The 19,831-nt window shown below is 39.8% G+C and overlaps 1 protein-coding gene across 1 annotated transcript; it reads left to right on the top strand.

Moving 5' to 3' along the window:
* Positions 1-13,722: 13,722 nt before the first annotated feature.
* Positions 13,723-17,175, top strand: LOC118241325 (uncharacterized). Its single transcript, XM_081702508.1, is given in 6 exon segments — positions 13,723-13,843; positions 14,068-14,235; positions 15,348-15,704; positions 15,761-15,909; positions 16,247-16,347; positions 16,600-17,175. Coding segments are annotated over 5 exon segments (876 nt in total). The 5' UTR covers positions 13,723-13,843; positions 14,068-14,102; the 3' UTR covers positions 16,736-17,175.
* Positions 17,176-19,831: the final 2,656 nt, after the last annotated feature.

Here is a 19,831-nt window from a genome sequence, read left to right as displayed (position 1 = left end):
ATGAGGTGGTGAGATCAGCAGACAGTAATGAGGCAGAAGGAAGAGTTCAACATATTTCATATTTCATATTTCACACCTGTAACACCGGCTCTTGGTAATGCCGCCTCTGGCCTCTAGAGGTCAGTTTTAGCTCGTCTCTCTCTGTCTGTTACCTGACTGTACTCACCTCTTCTTAGTTTGTCAATTAATCCTTCTGTGTCTTTAAACTCTGTTATGTCCTAGTCTCAGTGTGATGTTTTGTCTCTATCTGTCAGTTCTGTGTGGTTTCTTTATTTCTCATCTATACTGTTATGACCTTGTATTTTGGATGATGTTTTCATGTTTTGCGCTACAGTTTGGTTGATCTGTTTTATCTTTCTGTTGCCTAATCTCTGCCTGTACTTATGTATATGGTTATGTATGTATGTACTTATGTATGTGGTTTGTTTCCTAATTCTAAAACTAGTTCCTCACATCCACACGCACTAATTCACTGCCTGTTCTAATTGGGGGGGGCTGAATATTTTTTAACGTCTTTTTCACGACTAACATGTATCCATTAAGGCATTTCATCTGTTGCCACACAACGCCTCGCCTGGTTTCCTAGGGAGCCAAAGTTTGATTAGCGCCTCGTCTGCAGGTATGTTGGGGTGAGTTGGTTGACCTGTGGGAGGTGGAAGAGAGGCAGCTACATTAGCTTGTCTGCTTGTTGATTTGTTGATCTGAGTGGCTGTGTACTCTGTCACAATCGTGTCCATGTTGACATCAATCTTTGGGCCTGGTTTTCCTCTGACCTACGGTGTTGAGAACGGGCACACCATCAAATTTTCAAAAGGAGACAATTTTGTTGTTGCATTCAGTCATTTGCATATCATGCTGCACTGCTGCTTCTCTGTTGCTTTGCTTTATTTAATCTGATATTAATATGATCAATTAATCATCAACAGTGTCTGCTGTTAATATTATCAAACCAGCACGGGTCAGTGGCTACAGTATGTGAGAGGAAGGTGTCAGTACAGTCCGATGGACCGCTCTATGGCCTCACTGTCCCCTCTTTTGGCTCAAGTTTGTCTACTTCATCAGCCAGTAAATTCCTAGTGGCCTCCTGATTGGACCCTGGGGACTCGTGTCTCTTAGTTTTTACTATAACCAATGTTGTTGCCAGATTACACACATACAAAAGATCAGAAATAAGTTTGTAATGGGAATTTTGCTCCTCATCAGCTGTGTGAAAGCCTCTGTGCAACGAAATTCAACCAATGTCATGTGCAACACCAAATGCGTAGCAACTATCTGTTTAGATTGTTAGTGGGTGATCTGTGTACGCAGAACATGCTCTAATTAAACTGACGAGTGCCGTCTGCTTGTGCTGAATTTTAGGGAAAGTACTTGGGCTTCTAAAAATAATGTCAAACAGCATAACCGCGAAGAAATATACCATCGCGTGGTTTAGAACAGGAACCATCAACCATCAACACTTTGTTCCATAATTCTAAAGGTCAAGATCCAATCTGCTTGCAGATTCTTCCACAACTTCTCTTGAACAGTCATATGTTTCAGCTAAGAACTCAGGCAAGGATAGCATTTGATGTAAGTATTATGCTGTTGACTGAGGCTTTAATAGTTAAATTGCTTGTACATGTCAAAATATTTTTATAGCCTCTTTGCCTTTGTGCCGTCATGTGCTGTGTTGATAATATATTGAGAATCACTAACACCTGATGTGAAGTATAGAAAGTTAAGGATGTGATAAAACAATTGTTTCTGCATCCGTGATCGTTATAGCTGCTGCTGCCACAGCTCATAGTCAGGCAATTAAGCCTCGCACTACCGCATCGAAGGTTTTGGACTGGTATGCCACAGGACATCAATCTTTGGGCCTGATTTTCCTCTGACCCACAGTGTCGAGAACGGGCACCACATCAAAATTTCAAAAGGAGACAATTTTGTTGTGTTCAGAGTCATTTGCATCTCACACTGCATTGCTGCTTCTCCGTTGCATTGCTTTAGTTAATCTGTTATTAATATTATCCATCAATCATCAACAGTGTCTGCTGTTAATATTATGAAAAAAACCCTTTTGTGCAACACTTGGACAGATTACAAGCAGCTGATGTGTTTTTGGAAACAAAATTGGCACCCACTTACTCCCACAGAATTAATAGCACCTGAAACAGGACCTTCATTGATTGCTGCTAGGTGATGAACAAGTTGCTCTAGCATCAACCAAAAACTAAATTTACGACCATCTACACATAACTCTAGTAGTCTGTTTTACTGTAACAAATGTCATCGTTTCTGAAAACATACTCGTTGAGTTTTGGGGTGCATTCTGCAGACAGGCCTAGTCGCTATTTAATCTCCAGACAGTGGGCTCTCCAGTATTTGTTATAGGTCCCTCATTTTTCGCCGTACTTAGTTTGTGCATTTGACTTTTATTTAGAGTCGTTGGACATCTTTTTATCTACAATTCCTAACCCAGTGCCTATCTTCTACTAAGTTCTGTGTGTTTAATTGTGCTTTCCTTAATAGTTGTACCATGTTTTGGGGCAACATCATACCTATACATGAGAGTCAGAACCTCTTGAATTAAATCTTCATCACAGCTCAGTCCTAACACTTGTGATAAAATCATTCTGTAATCATATCCTCATAGATGTAATAACTAAGGGCTATTAATTGAATAAGCAGAGATAAGAAAAACATTCTCTACAAACACTAAGATTCTACCAATGACCAAGAGGAGTATTGAGTTTACTAGTATCACTGTAATAACAATCATAACAATGCAACTAAGCCAGAATTAACAAATGATTTATACACACACACACGCACTAATTCACTGCCTGTTCTAATCAGGGGGGGCCTTAATATTTTTTAACATCTTTTTCACGACTAACATGTATCCATTAAGGCATTTCATCTGTTGCCACACAATGCTTCACCTGGTTTCCTAGGGAGCCAAAGTTTGATTAGCGCCTCGTCTGCAGGTATGTTGGGGTGAGTTTGTTGACCTGTGGGAGGTGGAAGAGAGGCAGCTACATTAGCTTGTCTGCTTGTTGATTTGTTGATCTGAGTGGCTGTGTACTCTGTCACAATCGTGTCCATGTTGACATCAATCTTTGGGCCTGGTTTTCCTCTGACCCACGGTGTTGAGAACGGGCACACCATCAAATTTTCAAAAGGAGACAATTTTGTTGTTGCATTCAGTCATTTGCATATCATGCTGCACTGCTGCTTCTCTGTTGCTTTGCTTTATTTAATCTGATATTAATATTATCAATTAATCATCAATAGTGTCTGCTGTTAATATTATCAAACCAGCACGGGTCAGTGGCTACAATGTGTGAGAGGAAGGTGTCAGTACAGTCTGATGGACTGCTCTATGGCCTCACTGTCCCCTCTTTTGGCTCAAGTTTGTCTACTTCATCAGCCAATAAATTCCTAGTGGCCTCCTGACTGGACCCTGGGGACTTGTGTCTCTTAGTTTTTACTATAACCAATTTTGTTGCCAGATTACACACATACAAAAGATCAGAAATAAGTTTGTAATGGGAATTGGGCTCATCATCAGCTGTGTGAAAGCCTCTTCGCGACCAAATTCAACCAACGTCATTTGCAACACCAAATGCGTAGCAACTATCTGTTTAGATTGTTAGTGGGTGATCTGTGTACGCAGAACATGCTCTAATTAAACTGACGAGTGCCGTTTGCTTGTGCTGAATTTTAGGGAAAGTACCTGGGCTTCTAAAAATAATGTCAAACAGCATAACCGCGAAGAAATATACCATCGCGTGGTTTAGAACAGGAACCATCAACCATCAACACTTTGTTCCATAATTCTAAAGGTCAAGATCCAATCTGCTTGCAGATTCTTCCACAACTTCTCTTGAACAGTCATATGTTTCAGCTAAGAACTCAGGAAAGGATAGCATTTGATGTAAGAATTATGCTGTTGACTGAGGCTTTAATAGTTAAATTGCTTGTGCATGTCAAAATATTTTTATAGCCTCTTTGCCTTTGTGCCGTCATGTGCTGTGTTGATAATATATTGAGAATCACTAACACCTGATGTGAAGTATAGAAAGTTAAGGATGTGATAAAACAATTGTTTCTGCATCCGTGATCGTAACAGCTGCTGCTGCCACAGCTCATAGTCAGGCAATTAAGCCTCGCACTACCGCATCTAAGGTTTTGGACAGGTATGCCACAGGACATCAATCTTTAGGCCTGATTTTCCTCTGACCCACGGTGTCGAGAACGGGCGCCACATCAAAATTTCAAAAGGAGACAATTTTGTTGTTGCATTCAATCATTTGCATATCATGCTGCACTGCTGCTTCTCTTTTGCTTTGCTTTATTTAAAATGATATTAATATTATCAATTAATCATCAATAGTGTCTGCTGTTAATATTATGAAAAAAAACCTTTTGTGCAACACTTGGACAGATTACAAGCAGCTGATGTGTTTTTGGAAACAAAATTGGCACCCACTTACTCCCACAGAATTCATAGCACCTGAAACAGGACCTTCATTGATTGCTGCTAGGTGATGAACAAGTTGCTCTAGCATCAACCAAAAACTAAATTTACGACCATCTACACATAACTCTAGTAGTCTGTTTTACTGTAACAAATGTCATCGTTTCTGAAAACATACTCGTTGAGTTTTGGGGTGCATTCTGCAGACAGGCCTAGTCGCTATTTAATCTCCAGACAGTGGGCTCTCCAGTATTTGTTATAGGTCCCTCATTTTTCGCCGTACTTAGTTTGTGCATTTGACTTTTATTTAGAGTCGTTGGACATCTTTTTATCTACAATTCCTAACCCAGTGCCTATCTTCTACTAAGTTCTGTGTGTTTAATTGTGCTTTCCTTAATAGTTGTACCAGGTTTTGGGGCAACATCATACCTATACATGAGAGTCAGAACCTCTTGAATTAAATCTTCATCACAGCTCAGTCCTAACACTTGTGATAAAATCATTCTGTAATCATATACTCATAGACATAATAACTAAGGGATGTTAATTGAATAAGCAGAGACAAGAAAAACATTCACTACAATCACTAAGATTCTACCAATGACCAAGAGGAGTATTGAGTTTACTAGTATCACTGTAATAACAATCATAACAATGCAACCAAGCCAGAATTAACAAATGATTTATACACACACACACACACACACTAATTCACTGCCTGTTCTAATTGGGGGGGCCTTAATATTTTTTAACATCTTTTTCACGACTAACATGTATCCATTAAGGCATTTCATCTGTTGCCACACAACGCCTCGCCTGGTTTCCTAGGGAGCCAAAGTTTGATTAGCGCCTCGTCTGCAGGTATGTTGGGGTGAGTTGGTTGACCTGTGGGAGGTGGAAGAGAGGCAGCTACATTAGCTTGTCTGCTTGTTGATTTGTTGATCTGAGTGGCTGTGTACTCTGTCACAATCGTGTCCATGTTGACATCAATCTTTGGGCCTGGTTTTCCTCTGACCCACGGTGTTGAGAACGGGCACACCATCAAATGTTCAAAAGGAGACAATTTTGTTGTTGCATTCAGTCATTTGCATATCATGCTGCACTGCTGCTTCTCTGTTGCTTTGCTTTATTTAATCTGATATTAATATTATCAATTAATCATCAACAGTGTCTGCTGTTAATATTATCAAACCAGCACGGGTCAGTGGCTACAGTGTGTGAGAGGAAGGTGTCAGTACAGTCTGATGGACCGCTCTATGGCCTCACTGTCCCCTCTTTTGGCTCAAGTTTGTCTAATTCATCAGCCAATAAATTCCTAGTGGCCTCCTGACTGGACCCTGGGGACTTGTGTCTCTTAGTTTTTACTATAACCAATTTTGTTGCCAGATTACACACATACAAAAGATCAGAAATAAGTTTGTAATGGGCATTGTGCTCATCATCAGCTGTGTGAAAGCCTCTTCGCGACCAAATTCAACCAACGTCATTTGCAACACCAAATGTGTAGCAACTATCTGTTTAGATTGTTAGTGGGTGATCTGTGTACGCAGAACATGCTCTAATTAAACTGACGAGTGCCGTCTGCTTGTGCTGAATTTTAGGGAAAGTACTTGGGCTTCTAAAAATAATGTCAAACAGCATAACCGCGAAGAAATATACCATCGCGTGGTTTAGAACAGGAACCATCAACCATCAACACTTTGTTCCATAATTCTAAAGGTCAAGATCCAATCTGCTTGCAGATTCTTCCACAACTTCTCTTGAACAGTCATATGTTTCAGCTAAGAACTCAGGAAAGGATAGCATTTGATGTAAGTATTATGCTGTTGACTGAGGCTTTAATAGTTAAATTGCTTGTGCATGTCAAAATATTTTTATAGCCTCTTTGCCTTTGTGCCGTCATGTGCTGTGTTGATAATATATTGAGAATCACTAACACCTGATGTGAAGTATAGAAAGTTAAGGATGTGATAAAACAATTGTTTCTGCATCTGTGATCGTAATAGCTGCTGCTGCCACAGCTCATAGTCAGGCAATTAAGCCTCGCACTACCGCATCTAAGGTTTTGGACAGGTATGCCACAGGACATCAATCTTTAGGCCTGATTTTCCTCTGACCCACGGTGTCGAGAACGGGCGCCACATCAAAATTTCAAAAGGAGACAATTTTGTTGTTGCATTCAGTCATTTGCATATCATGCTGCACTGCTGCTTCTCTGTTGCTTTGCTTTATTTAATCTGATATTAATATTATCAATTAATCATCAATAGTGTCTGCTGTTAATATTATGAAAAAAAACCTTTTGTGCAACACTTGGACAGATTACAAGCAGCTGATGTGTTTTTGGAAACAAAATTGACACCCACTTACTCCCACAGAATTCATAGCACCTGAAACAGGACCTTCATTGATTGCTGCTAGTTGATGAACAAGTTGCTCTAGCATCAACCAAAAACTAAGTTTACGACCATCTACACATAACTCTAGTAGTCTGTTTTACTGTAACAAATGTCATCGTTTCTGAAAACATACTCATTGAGTTTTGGGGTGCATTCAGCAGACAGGCCTAGTCACTATTTAATCTCCAGACAGCAGGCTCTCCAGTATTTGTTATAGGTCCCTCATTTTTCGCCCTCCTTAGTTTGTGCATTTGACTTTTATTTAGAGTCGTTGGACATCTTTTTATCTACAATTCCTAACCCAGTGCCTATCTTCTACTAAGTTCTGTGTGTTTAATTGTGCTTTCCTTAATAGTTGTACCATGTTTGGGGGCAACATCATACCTATACATGAGAGTCGGAACCTCTTGAATTAAATCTTCATCACAGCTCAGTCCTAACACTTGTGATAAAATCATTCTGTAATCATATCCTCATAGACGTAATAACTAAGGGATATTAATTGAATAAGCAGAGATAAGAAAAACATTCACTACAATCACTAAGATTCTACCAATGACCAAGAGGAGTATTGAGTTTACTAGTATCACTGTAATAACAATCATAACAATGCAACCAAGCCAGAATTAGCAAATGATTTATACACACACACACACACGCACTAATTCACTGCCTGTTCTAATTGGGGGGGCCTTAATATTTTTTAACATCTTTTTCACGACTAACATGTATCCATTAAGGCATTTCATCTGTTGCCACACAACGCCTCACCTGGTTTCCTAGGGAGCCAAAGTTTGATTAGCGCCTCGTCTGCAGGTATGTTGGGGTGAGTTGGTTGACCTGTGGGAGGTGGAAGAGAGGCAGCTACATTAGCTTGTCTGCTTGTTGATTTGTTGATCTGAGTGGCTGTGTACTCTGTCACAATCGTGTCCATGTTGACATCAATCTTTGGGCCTGGTTTTCCTCTGACCCACGGTGTTGAGAACGGGCGCCCCATCAAATTTTCAAAAGGAGACAATTTTGTTGTTGCATTCAGTCATTTGCATATCATGCTGCACTGCTGCTTCTCTGTTGCTTTGCTTTATTTAATCTGATATTAATATTATCAATTAATCATCAATAGTGTCTGCTGTTAATATTATCAAACCAGCACGGGTCAGTGGCTACAGTGTGTGAGAGGAAGGTGTCAGTACAGTCCGATGGAACGCTCTATGGCCTCACTGTCCCCTCTTTTGGCTCAAGTTTGTCTACTTCATCAGCCAATAAATTCCTAGTGGCCTCCTGATTGGACCCTGGGGACTCGTGTCTCTTAGTTTTTACTATAACCAATGTTGTTGCCAGATTACACGCATACAAAAGATCAGAAATAAGTTTGTAATGGGAATTGTGCTCATCATCAGCTGTGTGAAAGCCTCTTCGTGCCGAAATTCAACCAACGTCATTTGCAACACCAAATGCGTAGCAACTATCTGTTTAGATTGTTAGTGGGTGATCTGTGTACGCAGAACATGCTCTAATTAAACTGACGAGTGCCGTCTGCTTGTGCTGAATTTTAGGGAAAGTACCTGGGCTTCTAAAAATAATGTCAAACAGCATAACCGCGAAGAAATATACCACCGCGTGGTTTAGAACAGGAACCATCAACCATCAACACTTTGTTCCATAATTCTAAAGGTCAAGATCCAATCTGCTTGCAGATTCTTCCACAACTTCTCTTGAACAGTCATATGTTTCAGCTAAGAACTCAGGAAAGGATAGCATTTGATGTAAGTATTATGCTGTTGACTGAGGCTTTAATAGTTAAATTGCTTGTGCATGTCAAAATATTTTTATAGCCTCTTTGCCTTTGTGCCGTCATGTGCTGTGTTGATAATATATTGAGAATCACTAACACCTGATGTGAAGTATAGAAAGTTAAGGATGTGATAAAACAATTGTTTCTGCATCCGTGATCGTAATAGCTGCTGCTGCCACAGCTCATGGTCAGGCAATTAAGCCTCGCACTACCGCATCTAAGGTTTTGGACAGGTATGCCACAGGACATCAATCTTTAGGCCTGATTTTCCTCTGACCCACGGTGTCGAGAACGGGCGCCACATCAAAATTTCAAAAGGAGACAATTTTGTTGTTGCATTCAGTCATTTGCATATCATGCTGCACTGCTGCTTTTCTGTTGCTTTGCTTTATTTAATCTGATATTAATATGATCAATTAATCATCAATAGTGTCTGCTGTTAATATTATGAAAAAAAACCTTTTGTGCAACACTTGGACAGATTACAAGCAGCTGATGTGTTTTTGGAAACAAAATTGGCACCCACTTACTCCCACAGAATTCATAGCACCTGAAACAGGACCTTCATTGATTGCTGCTAGTTGATGAACAAGTTGCTCTAGCATCAACCAAAAACTAAGTTTACGACCATCTACACATAACTCTAGTAGTCTGTTTTACTGTAACAAATGTCATCATTTCTGAAAACATACTCGTTGAGTTTTGGGGTGCATTCAGCAGACAGGCCTAGTCGCTATTTAATCTCCAGACAGCGGGCTCTCCAGTATTTGTTATAGGTCCCTCATTTTTCGCCCTCCTTAGTTTGTGCATTTGACTTTTATTTAGAGTCGTTGGACATCTTTTTATCTACAATTCCTAACCCAGTGCCTATCTTCTACTAAGTTCTGTGTGTTTAATTGTACTTTCCTTAATAGTTGTACCATGTTTTGGGGCAACATCATACCTATACATGAGAGTCGGAACCTCTTGAATTAAATCTTCATCACAGCTCAGTCCTAAAACTTGTGATAAAATCATTCTGTAATCAGATCCTGACAGTTGTGAAGTGTGTCGGCAAAATGATACGGTTGTTTTACTGACGTTAAGCTTGAAACAATTTGCTTGATGACATTAATATCAGGAGCAAATAATTTTACAGTAGTTCCTGAAAGAGAAAAGGTGCATCTACATTGCAGTTTTCATATCGGTCGCTGTCATCTGAACACCAACCCTAGAGTCAGGTTAACCCTCTCCCTAACCCTAGAGTCAGGTTAACCCTCTCCCTAACCCTAGAGTCAGGTTAACCCCCACACTAATCGTAGAGTCAGGTTAATCCCACCCTAACCCTAAGTACTATGCTATGTTCTGAGGTACTTTTGCCTGAGGGTGGGGGTGGTTAGGGTTAGGGTTACGTTCCTGGAGCTTGTCAAGCACAGGATAGAGGGGTTCCTGGCATTGTACCTATGAAAGCACAACCTGGTGCTAATTAAAATGCATACTCCACAATACATTTAGTATAACACTGTAACGGTTTTAACACTTTTAATAAATTGTCACTTACAGTTGATAAGGTTCATTGGAGCACCATTCTGATTAACAGGAAACATTTATTAATTTTAGTTAATTTATAAATGATTAATAATTCAGTCTCCACTCATGGAAATCGCGAGTTCAATGTATGATTATTTCTTGTCTACCAAACATTATAATGTCACTCTTGACTCATAGACATAATAACTAAGGGATGTTAATTGAATAAGCAGAGATAAGAAAAACATTCACTACAATCACTAAGATTCTACCAATGACCAAGAGGAGTATTGAGTTTACTAGTATCACTGTAATCACAATCATAACAATGCAACCAAGCCAGAATTAACACAAATTAGTTGTGGTGGATAAAAGTAGCAAACTTGGCTAATAAAGAAGAAAGATCAAAAAGGAAAAGAAATTGAACATTTACACATTTTACTATGTGTAATAACCAAAGAGTCCTCAGTACTGCACCCTACAAAACATTTACACATTTTAATATGTGTAATAACCACACAGCCCTCAGTACTGCACCCTACAAAACATTTACATTTATGGCATTGAGCACTTTTATCCACTTTTAAGCAGCTTACAATTATGACTAATGTAATTCAAGCAACTGAGGGTTAAATGGAGGCCTTGCTCATCCAAACCCTCCAATTCCAATGTATCAGCTGGACATCCATGATGTGAGTCTGCTGTTCCACCACATCCCAATGGTGTCTGTTGGACTGAGATCTGAGGAGGACATTTAAGTACAGGGAACTCACTCTAATGTTCAAGAAGCAGTCTGAGATGATTTGCGCTTTATGACACGGTGCTTTATCCTACTGGAAGTATCCATGAGTGGACAGTACACTGTGGTCATAAAGGGATGGACATGGTCAGCAGCAATACTCAGGTAGGCTGTGGTGTTTAAAGGATGCTTAATTGGTATTAAGGGGCCCAAAGTGTGCCAAGAAAATATCCCCCACACCATTACACCACCACTACCAGCCTGAACTGTTGATAGGGCAGGAAGGATCCATGCTTTTATGTTTCAACTGTTGCTCACTGGATCATTTCTCTTCTTCTGACCATTCTCTGTAAAGCCTGGAGATGGTTGAAAATCCCAGTAGATCAGCAGTTTCTGAAATACACAGACCAGCCTGTCTAACACAAATAAACATGCCATGTTCAAAGACACTTAAATCACTTTTCTTCCCCATTCTGATGCTCAGTTTGAACTTCATGTCATGTGTACATGCCCAAATGTATTGATTTGCTGTCATCTGATTGGCTAATTAGATATTTGCATTAATAAGCAGTTGATCAAGTGTGCCTAATGTAGTGGCTGGTGAGTGTATATTGACAGAATTACATTTAAATTTACATTTACATTTATGGCATTTAGCAGACGCACTTATCCAGAGCGACTTACAAAAGTGCTTTGTCATTTCCTCAGAATATATCCTAGAACAGTACAGTAGGTTAAAGTCCAACATACCAATGAACTAGAATACTGTATAAGTACAGGAATCAATGTTGATGCCTAGAAATACAAAATACATTAGGTCTATCTTAAATAATGATAAGTGCAATAAACAATAAGTGCTAGAGTTTGTTACACAACATAATAAACAATACCCTACAATAAGTCCTAATTTACTCAGTCAATATGGGAACAGGGTCAGTTGTCCTTTAAATATTCTGCAAATAGATGGGTCTTCAGTCTGTGTTTGAAGACTGCAAGGGACTCTGCTGTCCTCACAGCAAGTGGGAGTTCGTTCCACCATCTTGGAGCCAGGACAGAAAATAGTCTCACTGCTTGTCGTCCATGAGTCCTAAGCAAGGTATTTCAAGCAGAGCTGTACTTGAGGTTTGTAGTACTTGATGTTCGAAGTACTTGATGTACGGATTGGGCTTTGACCATTGTCCTCATTGATGAAGGACCTGGTCCATTTTTGGCTTTGTAGGCAAGCATCAAGGTTTTAAATCTGATGCGTGCAGCTATTGCAAGCCAATAAAGGGAGCGCAGCAGTGGAGTAACGTGTGAATTTCAGAAGATTGAAGACCAGTCATGCTGCTGCATTCTTGTCAAGTTGTAGAGGTCTAATGGCTCTTAGAGGAAAACAAGCAAGTAGCGAGTTACAGTAGTCTAGCTTTGAGATAACAAGAGACTGCACAAGCACCTGGGTAGCTTCCTGTGAGAGAAAGGGCCAAATCCTTCGTATGTTACAAAAGAGAAATCTGCAAGACCGGGTTAGATTTGACACGACTTGAGAACGACAACTAGTTGTCCAAAGTTATGCCCAGGCTATGGGCAGCTTCAGATGGTGATAGCAGGGAGTTCTCGAAGGAAACTGTGAGGTCACGGTAAAGGTTGGGAGTACCTGGGATGAACAGAAGCTCGGTTTTACTGGGGTTGAGCTTCAAGTGGTGGGCTGTCATCCATGTTGCAATGTCAGTCAAGCATGCTGAGATACGTCTCGAGACCTGCGTGTCAGAGGTTGGAAAAAGAAATAATTGAATGTCATCGGCATAGCAGTGGTAGGAGAAACCATGAGAAGATATTGCATCATGAAGAGAATGAGTATACAAAGAGAAGAGAAGGGGGCCTAATACTGAGCCTTGTGGAACACCAGTGGAAAGTCTACATGGTTTGGAAGTGGATCCTCTACATGTCACCTGATAGGACCGTCCCTCCAGATTGGACTGAAACCATCTCCATGCAGAGCCAGTCACACCAAGCCTGGAGAGAACAGAGAGAAGAATGCTGTGATTCACTGTGTCAAAGGGTGCAGAAAGGTCTAGAAGAATCAAAACAGATGACAGTTTGGCAGCTTTAGCAGCATGAAGTTTCTCTGTCACTGCTATGAGGGCTGTTTCTGCAGAATGTGCACGTGTGTAGCCAGACTGATTGGGATCATGCAGTTGGTTCTGGGTGAGGAAAAGAGACAATTGATTGTAAACTGCTTGTTTGAGGGCTTTTGAGAGGAAAGAGAGAAGTGAGACCGATCTGTAGTTGGTAACATTGGAGCCATCAAGTGTGGCCTTCTTGAGGATTGGTACTGCCCTGGTGGTTTTGAGTGCAGTTGGCACATATCCAGAAGGTAAGGAGTTGTTGATGGTAACAGAGATGAAAGGAAGCTGATCTCTTGCGACTGTCTGGAACAGAGTGGAAGGAATCGGATCCAGCGGGAATGTAGTTGGAATGCTGGAATGTAGCTGAAGAATTTTGTCTGAGGAGAGAGGAGAAAAAGAAATCAGAGAGTTAGATGTAATGTGCTGCCCGAGTGCCGAAGGGTGTGGAGCAGGACGCACAGACTCTTTCAACATGGACAAACATTTAAGTACATAAAACATAGCGGCGCTCAGATATAACACAAGCAGTAAACGTGAACACTTAATGGTTAACACTGAACAGAACAATGAACATGACTACCTTTAACAATGACAACGCTACATCAACAATGACCAACACCCAGCACACAAGGACACTGGTTTATATACATAATGACAAGACAATGTGCAGGTGTGTGCAGGTGTGACCACAAACAAATATCCTTCCACAGGTGGCGGGCAAAACCCTGTGACTCGCAGGAGGCGAACGTTCCGTGACAGCACCCCCTCCCAAGGGATGCGGCTCCCGACGCGTCCGTCCAATGAACATGAACCTCCAGGCACCGTATAAATGTAAATACAAACACAGCATGGCAATTCCTGGTGCCCACCCAGTACCAGGTGGGCCAGGTGCTGGTAGATGTGGTCATGGACATAGATATGGTCGAGGACATATAGAGGTCCTAGATGTGGTTGAGGCACACAGACCAATGTTGTTCCCTTATTTTCATAAAAAAAAAGAAAAAAAGAAATGAATTCAGTGTCACATGATATGATCATAATGAATCTTCCCACAGAAGTCTTGGAACCCACATCTAACAGCCGCCATGCCATGGAGGAGGATAACGAACATGAAAACCTTGAGAGCAACTATACAAACCTTGAGAGCAACTATACAGACAACTACGATAAGAGGGCAAGAGTGCAGGAGAGATCTTGCCTGGACACTGAAGTACAGAAACGAGGTAAATGTTCAGATCAACCACAGAATCAAAGACAGAACAAAGTGAGAATTATTTAGGATCTATATCCCTCTGTAACCAAAGAGAAAATTAACAATTTTTTTAGTTGCCTAATTTCTTTAATTTCCAGTAAAATAAAGTACATCTTTAAAAAATTGACTGGATTTAATTAAAATAAATAAGGAATGAATGGTTGAAATGTTTGGTTTTGCTGCAGCAGAAAAAAAATCATTTTTTAAATGTTTTTAAGAGTGAACAGTGTTAAAAAATGCAGTCCACTCCTGTCTTAAGAACCCTCTTTGTGGAAATAGACTGTACATATGTTCCACTCAAACAAAAGAGCAAAATCCCTTAGCCAAAAGTAAATAAAACTATTAAAACACTTAAATCATCATTAAAGGAATGTTTTAGATTTTGTCAGATGTAGACTGAAATACATCTGCAAAGCAGACAGCTGGAACATGTTTTTAAAAAAATAAAGTAACATTTCAGGCTTCTAATAGACAGAAGTTGTGGGTTAAGAAGAAAATAGATAGTATTACTTGAAGTTTCTAGCACATAAAGTAGCAGTCAAAAGTTTGGACACACTTGACAGAGGTGTGTTTTTAGGCATAATAAAGGCATTTTAATCTAATGGATTATGCTTAAATTTGTTTTCAAGAACAACAGAATTTGGGAAAGGTGTTAGCATATATACAAAATCATTTTTAAAACACAATTTTAGATGCAAATAGTTTTCTTTCAGAACTTTAGTTCCTCACCCTACAAGTGCTCTGCATATGTGAGAAAATCTTCAAGACTGATGTAAAAGCATCATAGGTTGCTGTCTCATGAAGCTGGTTAAGAGAACACCAAGAGCATGCAGAGCTGTCATCAAAGTATAGGAAAGTTACTTCAAATGATGTAAACTCTACAATCGACAATATTTATCATAGCATAATCACATATGTCTTATTTCATTTGTTTGATACCTTCCCTGTTTTGTTTTAAAGGAGAAAATATTAAAAATAAACAGAGTAGGTGTGTCCAGACTTTTGAATAGTACTGTACCATTGCAGTAGAATCTGAAAAGCAGTAGAGGAAGTCTAACTATGTTGCTGTTGTAACTCTCCCAGGCTGTGAGGCTGCGTCTGAGGGGAGGCAGGCGTGCTCTGGAAAACCAGCTGCAGTGTGTTTGGGGCTGCTGTGTGTTCTCCTGCTGGCTGTTATCATCGGCCTGTGGATAAAACACGATGCAGGCAGAGACAAGTTACAGAGAGACTTTGACAACATGAATAAGGAGAGAGACCAGTTACTGGACATTAACAATAATTTGACTTTAGAGAGAGACCAATTACAGAGCAGTTATGATAACTTCACTATGGAAAGAGATGCATTTCAGCAAAAACTGGGTGAGGATGAATAATATTAGTACTACCACAATGGAAAATATACACTTACTGATGAAAATGCATTATTTGCTAAAAGACAGTTGTAAATGAAACAGCACTGAAATAGGTGACAGTCACACCACTCTTCACTGTCTTTCTTTTTGAAGAGATGTGTTTTAAAGGTTGGAGGAAATTTGGAAGCAGCTATTACTACTTTTCTAATGGGAGAAAGAACTGGGCTGAGAGCAGGCAGTACTGTAGAGAGATGGGAGCAGATCTGGTGATCATAAACAGCAGAGAGGAACAGGTGAGGAGTGGAGAGAAGACAGATCTGATAGAAATCTCCTAATTCAACTACATTCTATAGACTGAGTAATCTAGATTATATGTTTAGACTATCAGCACAAATCTCCTTATTCAACTACATTCTATAGACTGAGTAATCTAGATTATATGTATACACTATCAGCACAAATCTCCTTATTCAACTACATTCTATAGACTGAGTAATATAGATTATATGTGTAGACTATCAGCACAAATCTCCTTATTCAACTACATTCTATAGACTGAGTAATCTAGATTATATGTATACACTATCAGCACAAATCTCCTTATTCTAATTATATTTTCCTTCCCTCCAGGAGTTCATTAAGGAGGTAAACATATATGCCTGGATTGGTCTCAGTGATGCACAAACAGAGGGGATCTGGAAGTGGGTGGATGGGTCACCACTAACCACTGAGTGAGTAATACAACGTGCCTTTTTCACACATTTGTGAGTGTAGACTACACCCATACACTTTATTTTCTAACATCCTGCGGTCAGTAAACATACATTTGTTCCATTTTTCAATGGCATGCAGGGTGGATTAACTCACTGAAAACAACCTCAAGGTTGCTGTTATGCACCAGTGCCATTTTGTGATTAAAACAAATTAAATGCAGTAAATTGTAATCTGTGTGCTGTATTCTGTGTGTTGTGTGTTATTCCCAGATACTGGAGGACAGGGGAACCCAATGATACTGGCAAAGATGAAGACTGTGCTGTTTATTTCAATGAAGTTGTCTCTCTGAATACGTGGAATGACATCCCCTGCTCATACGAGACAGGCTGGATCTGTGAACTATAGTTCCTTCCATGTGGCTTTAGACATTTACACCAGTTGGTTTCTAAAACCAGTATAATTTTGGAAGGCTGTTAGTCTATATTTTAATTCATTTTCAAAACACACAATTTTAGATGCACCCTCAGTAAATAGTTTTCTTTCAGAACTTTAGTTCCTCACTTTACCAGTGCTCTGCATTTGTGAAAATGTATATGGAAAAGAGAACACCAAGAGCATTTAAAAGTGTCATCAAGGTTTAGGAAAACAAACAGGAAGCATAGACCAGACTATGGTATAGACCTTCAGTCTACCAACCAAGTGCTCAACACTGAACCTCAGTGGAATGTTTCCTCTTACAAATACCACTCATGTTCTTTCTTTTACTACATCCCTAAAAAGTCTATCCAGTGTATCTTTCTCTGTGTTTCTCTGTGTTTCTGTTGGTGTGAAACAGATTAAAGCATCTTTTCTTCAAGAGCAAACTTCCCTGTATAGAAGGAGACCCTCTTATGCATAAAACTACTGAGTAAAGACCACACACCTGTTCCAGGAAAAAGACCTGTGTGCACTGAACACAGCTCTTAATGGTGCATTGTAAAGGGGTATGTAGGAACAATGTTGCATTATAAAGTTGTTACCACAATGTTACTAAACATGTTCAAGTATGTAAATATATATATGTAGAGAGACCTCCTACTAATTCAGAAACACTTTGTTTGCACAGATGATGAAGGACCTCTGTCAGAAACGTCCTGTTTCTCTAGAAACTGTGTGTACTTTACTACAATTTTGAGTATATACATTTCTTACTACAATATACTGCAGTTACTCATTATAAATATATATATATATATATATATATATATATATATATATATGAATCTCCTGTCACATCACATCCAAAAGGTGCTCTGTTGGATTGAGATCTGGTGACTGTGGAGGACATTTGAGTTCAGTGAATACTTTGTCATTTTCAAGTTTGAGATGATTTGTGGTTCATGATAAGTGCTTTATCCTGCTGGAAGTATCCATCAGTAGATGGGTTCACTGTGGTCATAAAGGGATGGTGTAACGAATGCCCGAGTGCCGCATTTTGTGAAACATTTAGGACATAGAACATTTAGGACAATGGTGGCACTCACAAATAACTGTAACAGCGAATATATACACACTAAACGTTAACGATTAAGATTGTAATGTAAACACACGCTATACAAACACTAACAAGGGCTACACAAACATGGACATTAACATTATACTCAGATGCTAACAAACAACGACCAACAGTGAGGCACACACTGACGGAGGTTTAAATAGACTGACAAACACTAACAATTAACCCAGTACAGGTGGGTGTGGCTACAGGGGTGTGGCTACAAACAGGAATAACCCCCCTCCCCCCGCCCCCTGCACGCGGCAGGCCATACCATGTGACTTGGACGGCACAGAAGGAGCGAGAGGTGAGGTTTCAGGGAAGTAGCTTTTATTGTCCATGACAATAAGCAGATCAAAACAAAGGAAAAGAAAATACATGGAGAAGTCGGAGTTTCAGTGGCGCTCGGTAATCTCTCTGTAGTCTGATAATGCACAGCACTGACTTCAGGTACCTGTGGGCTTAAATAAAAGAGGAAAATAAGGAACAGATGTGTGAGGTCAATAATCAGGTGATTGTGAGAGGAGCAGGTGTGTTGTGCAGTCCTGGGCAGGAGTGGGCGTGTCCCTCCTGCTGGACGACCAGCCTACCGTGACAACAGGTCATCCTATCCAACACCAATAAACATGTTCAAAGCCACTTAAATCATCTTTCTTCCCCATTCTGATGCTCAGTTTCATCTTCAACATGTCATATCTACATGCCCAAATGCATTGATTTGCTGTCATCTGATTGGCTAATTAGATATTTGCATTAATGAGCAGTTGATCAGGTGTGCCTAATATAGTGGCTGATGAGTGTATATTGACAGAATTATTTATATTCATCTAGACAGCAAGTGCTTAATTGCATGTAGAAGAGTGTATAACAAATTGCACTGATCATATAAAACATATATGATAATCAGTATTACTACACTTAACAGTAGGCAGATATTTGGTGTGTTTTTGTGGAAAGTACAGGCAGCTGTTGTACCTGCTGAGGTATTTGTTTGTTAAATGTGACATACTGACTTGATCATGATTCATGATGATGACACTGAAATACTGAAACACAAGGCATACCAAACTTAATGCTACGGTACTGACCAAACTTAAACAGTAGTCAGATCAGAACTGACCCAACAGTTTTATTGGCAAGTGGAGGCAGATGCATGTGTGGAGAAGAGCAAGATTTATTAGGGGCAAATCCAAAGTCATGGTTGTTAGGGTCAGTGGTCCAGGGTCAGTTTACCAATATGAAGAGTACAAGGATACATGATATACAAAGGGCTAGGATAAACAAAGGCTAGGAAACACAAACCAAAAGCACACGAAGGCAAACAGGGGAAGCAGCTATAACAAAGATGCTAGGAAGAACTCGGAGAAACATACATCCAGCCAGATACAGGTTTTCAGATAATCAGACATTCAGTGAACAGCAGACACCTGGAACCAGACAGGGTTTAAATGTATGAACTAATTAACTCAAAACCAGACACAGGTGAAAAGAATAACAGGCATGGAAAACAATACCAAGGAACGGAACAACTAGGAAGTAAAGAAAAACAGAGACATGGGGGTAGCCATTCGTGACACAATGAATCACAATCAGATCAGAACTGATCACAGTGCCACATGGATACTGGCCTGGATAAAGAGCTTTAGACACAATATATTAATATATAAATGATATTTCTGGTCCAGAAGGTTTTCACAGGGAATTAAAGGAACTGCTGATTTCACATCAGATATTAACAAGAAACAAGTCAAGACATAAGTCAAGACAAACTGTCCTGGCTCCCAAATGGTGTAACAAACTTCCACTGGCTGTCCAGACAGCAGAGTCCCTTGCAGTCTTCAAACGCAGACTGAAGACCCATCTGTTTGTGGAATATTTAAATGATTATTCATCTGGCACCTGTTGGATAACCAAACCTTTAGCACGTATAGTTTGATATTGTTTGTTATTGCACTTATCATGTCTGA

Source organism: Electrophorus electricus, chromosome 1 (genome assembly GCF_041902795.1).
Source record: "Electrophorus electricus isolate QZ-2024a chromosome 1, ASM4190279v1, whole genome shotgun sequence".
Lineage (NCBI taxonomy): Eukaryota > Metazoa > Chordata > Actinopteri > Gymnotiformes > Gymnotidae > Electrophorus > Electrophorus electricus.
The sequence above is the reverse complement of the archived record's forward strand: the minus strand, read 5'-3'. Positions and strand labels throughout refer to the sequence as shown.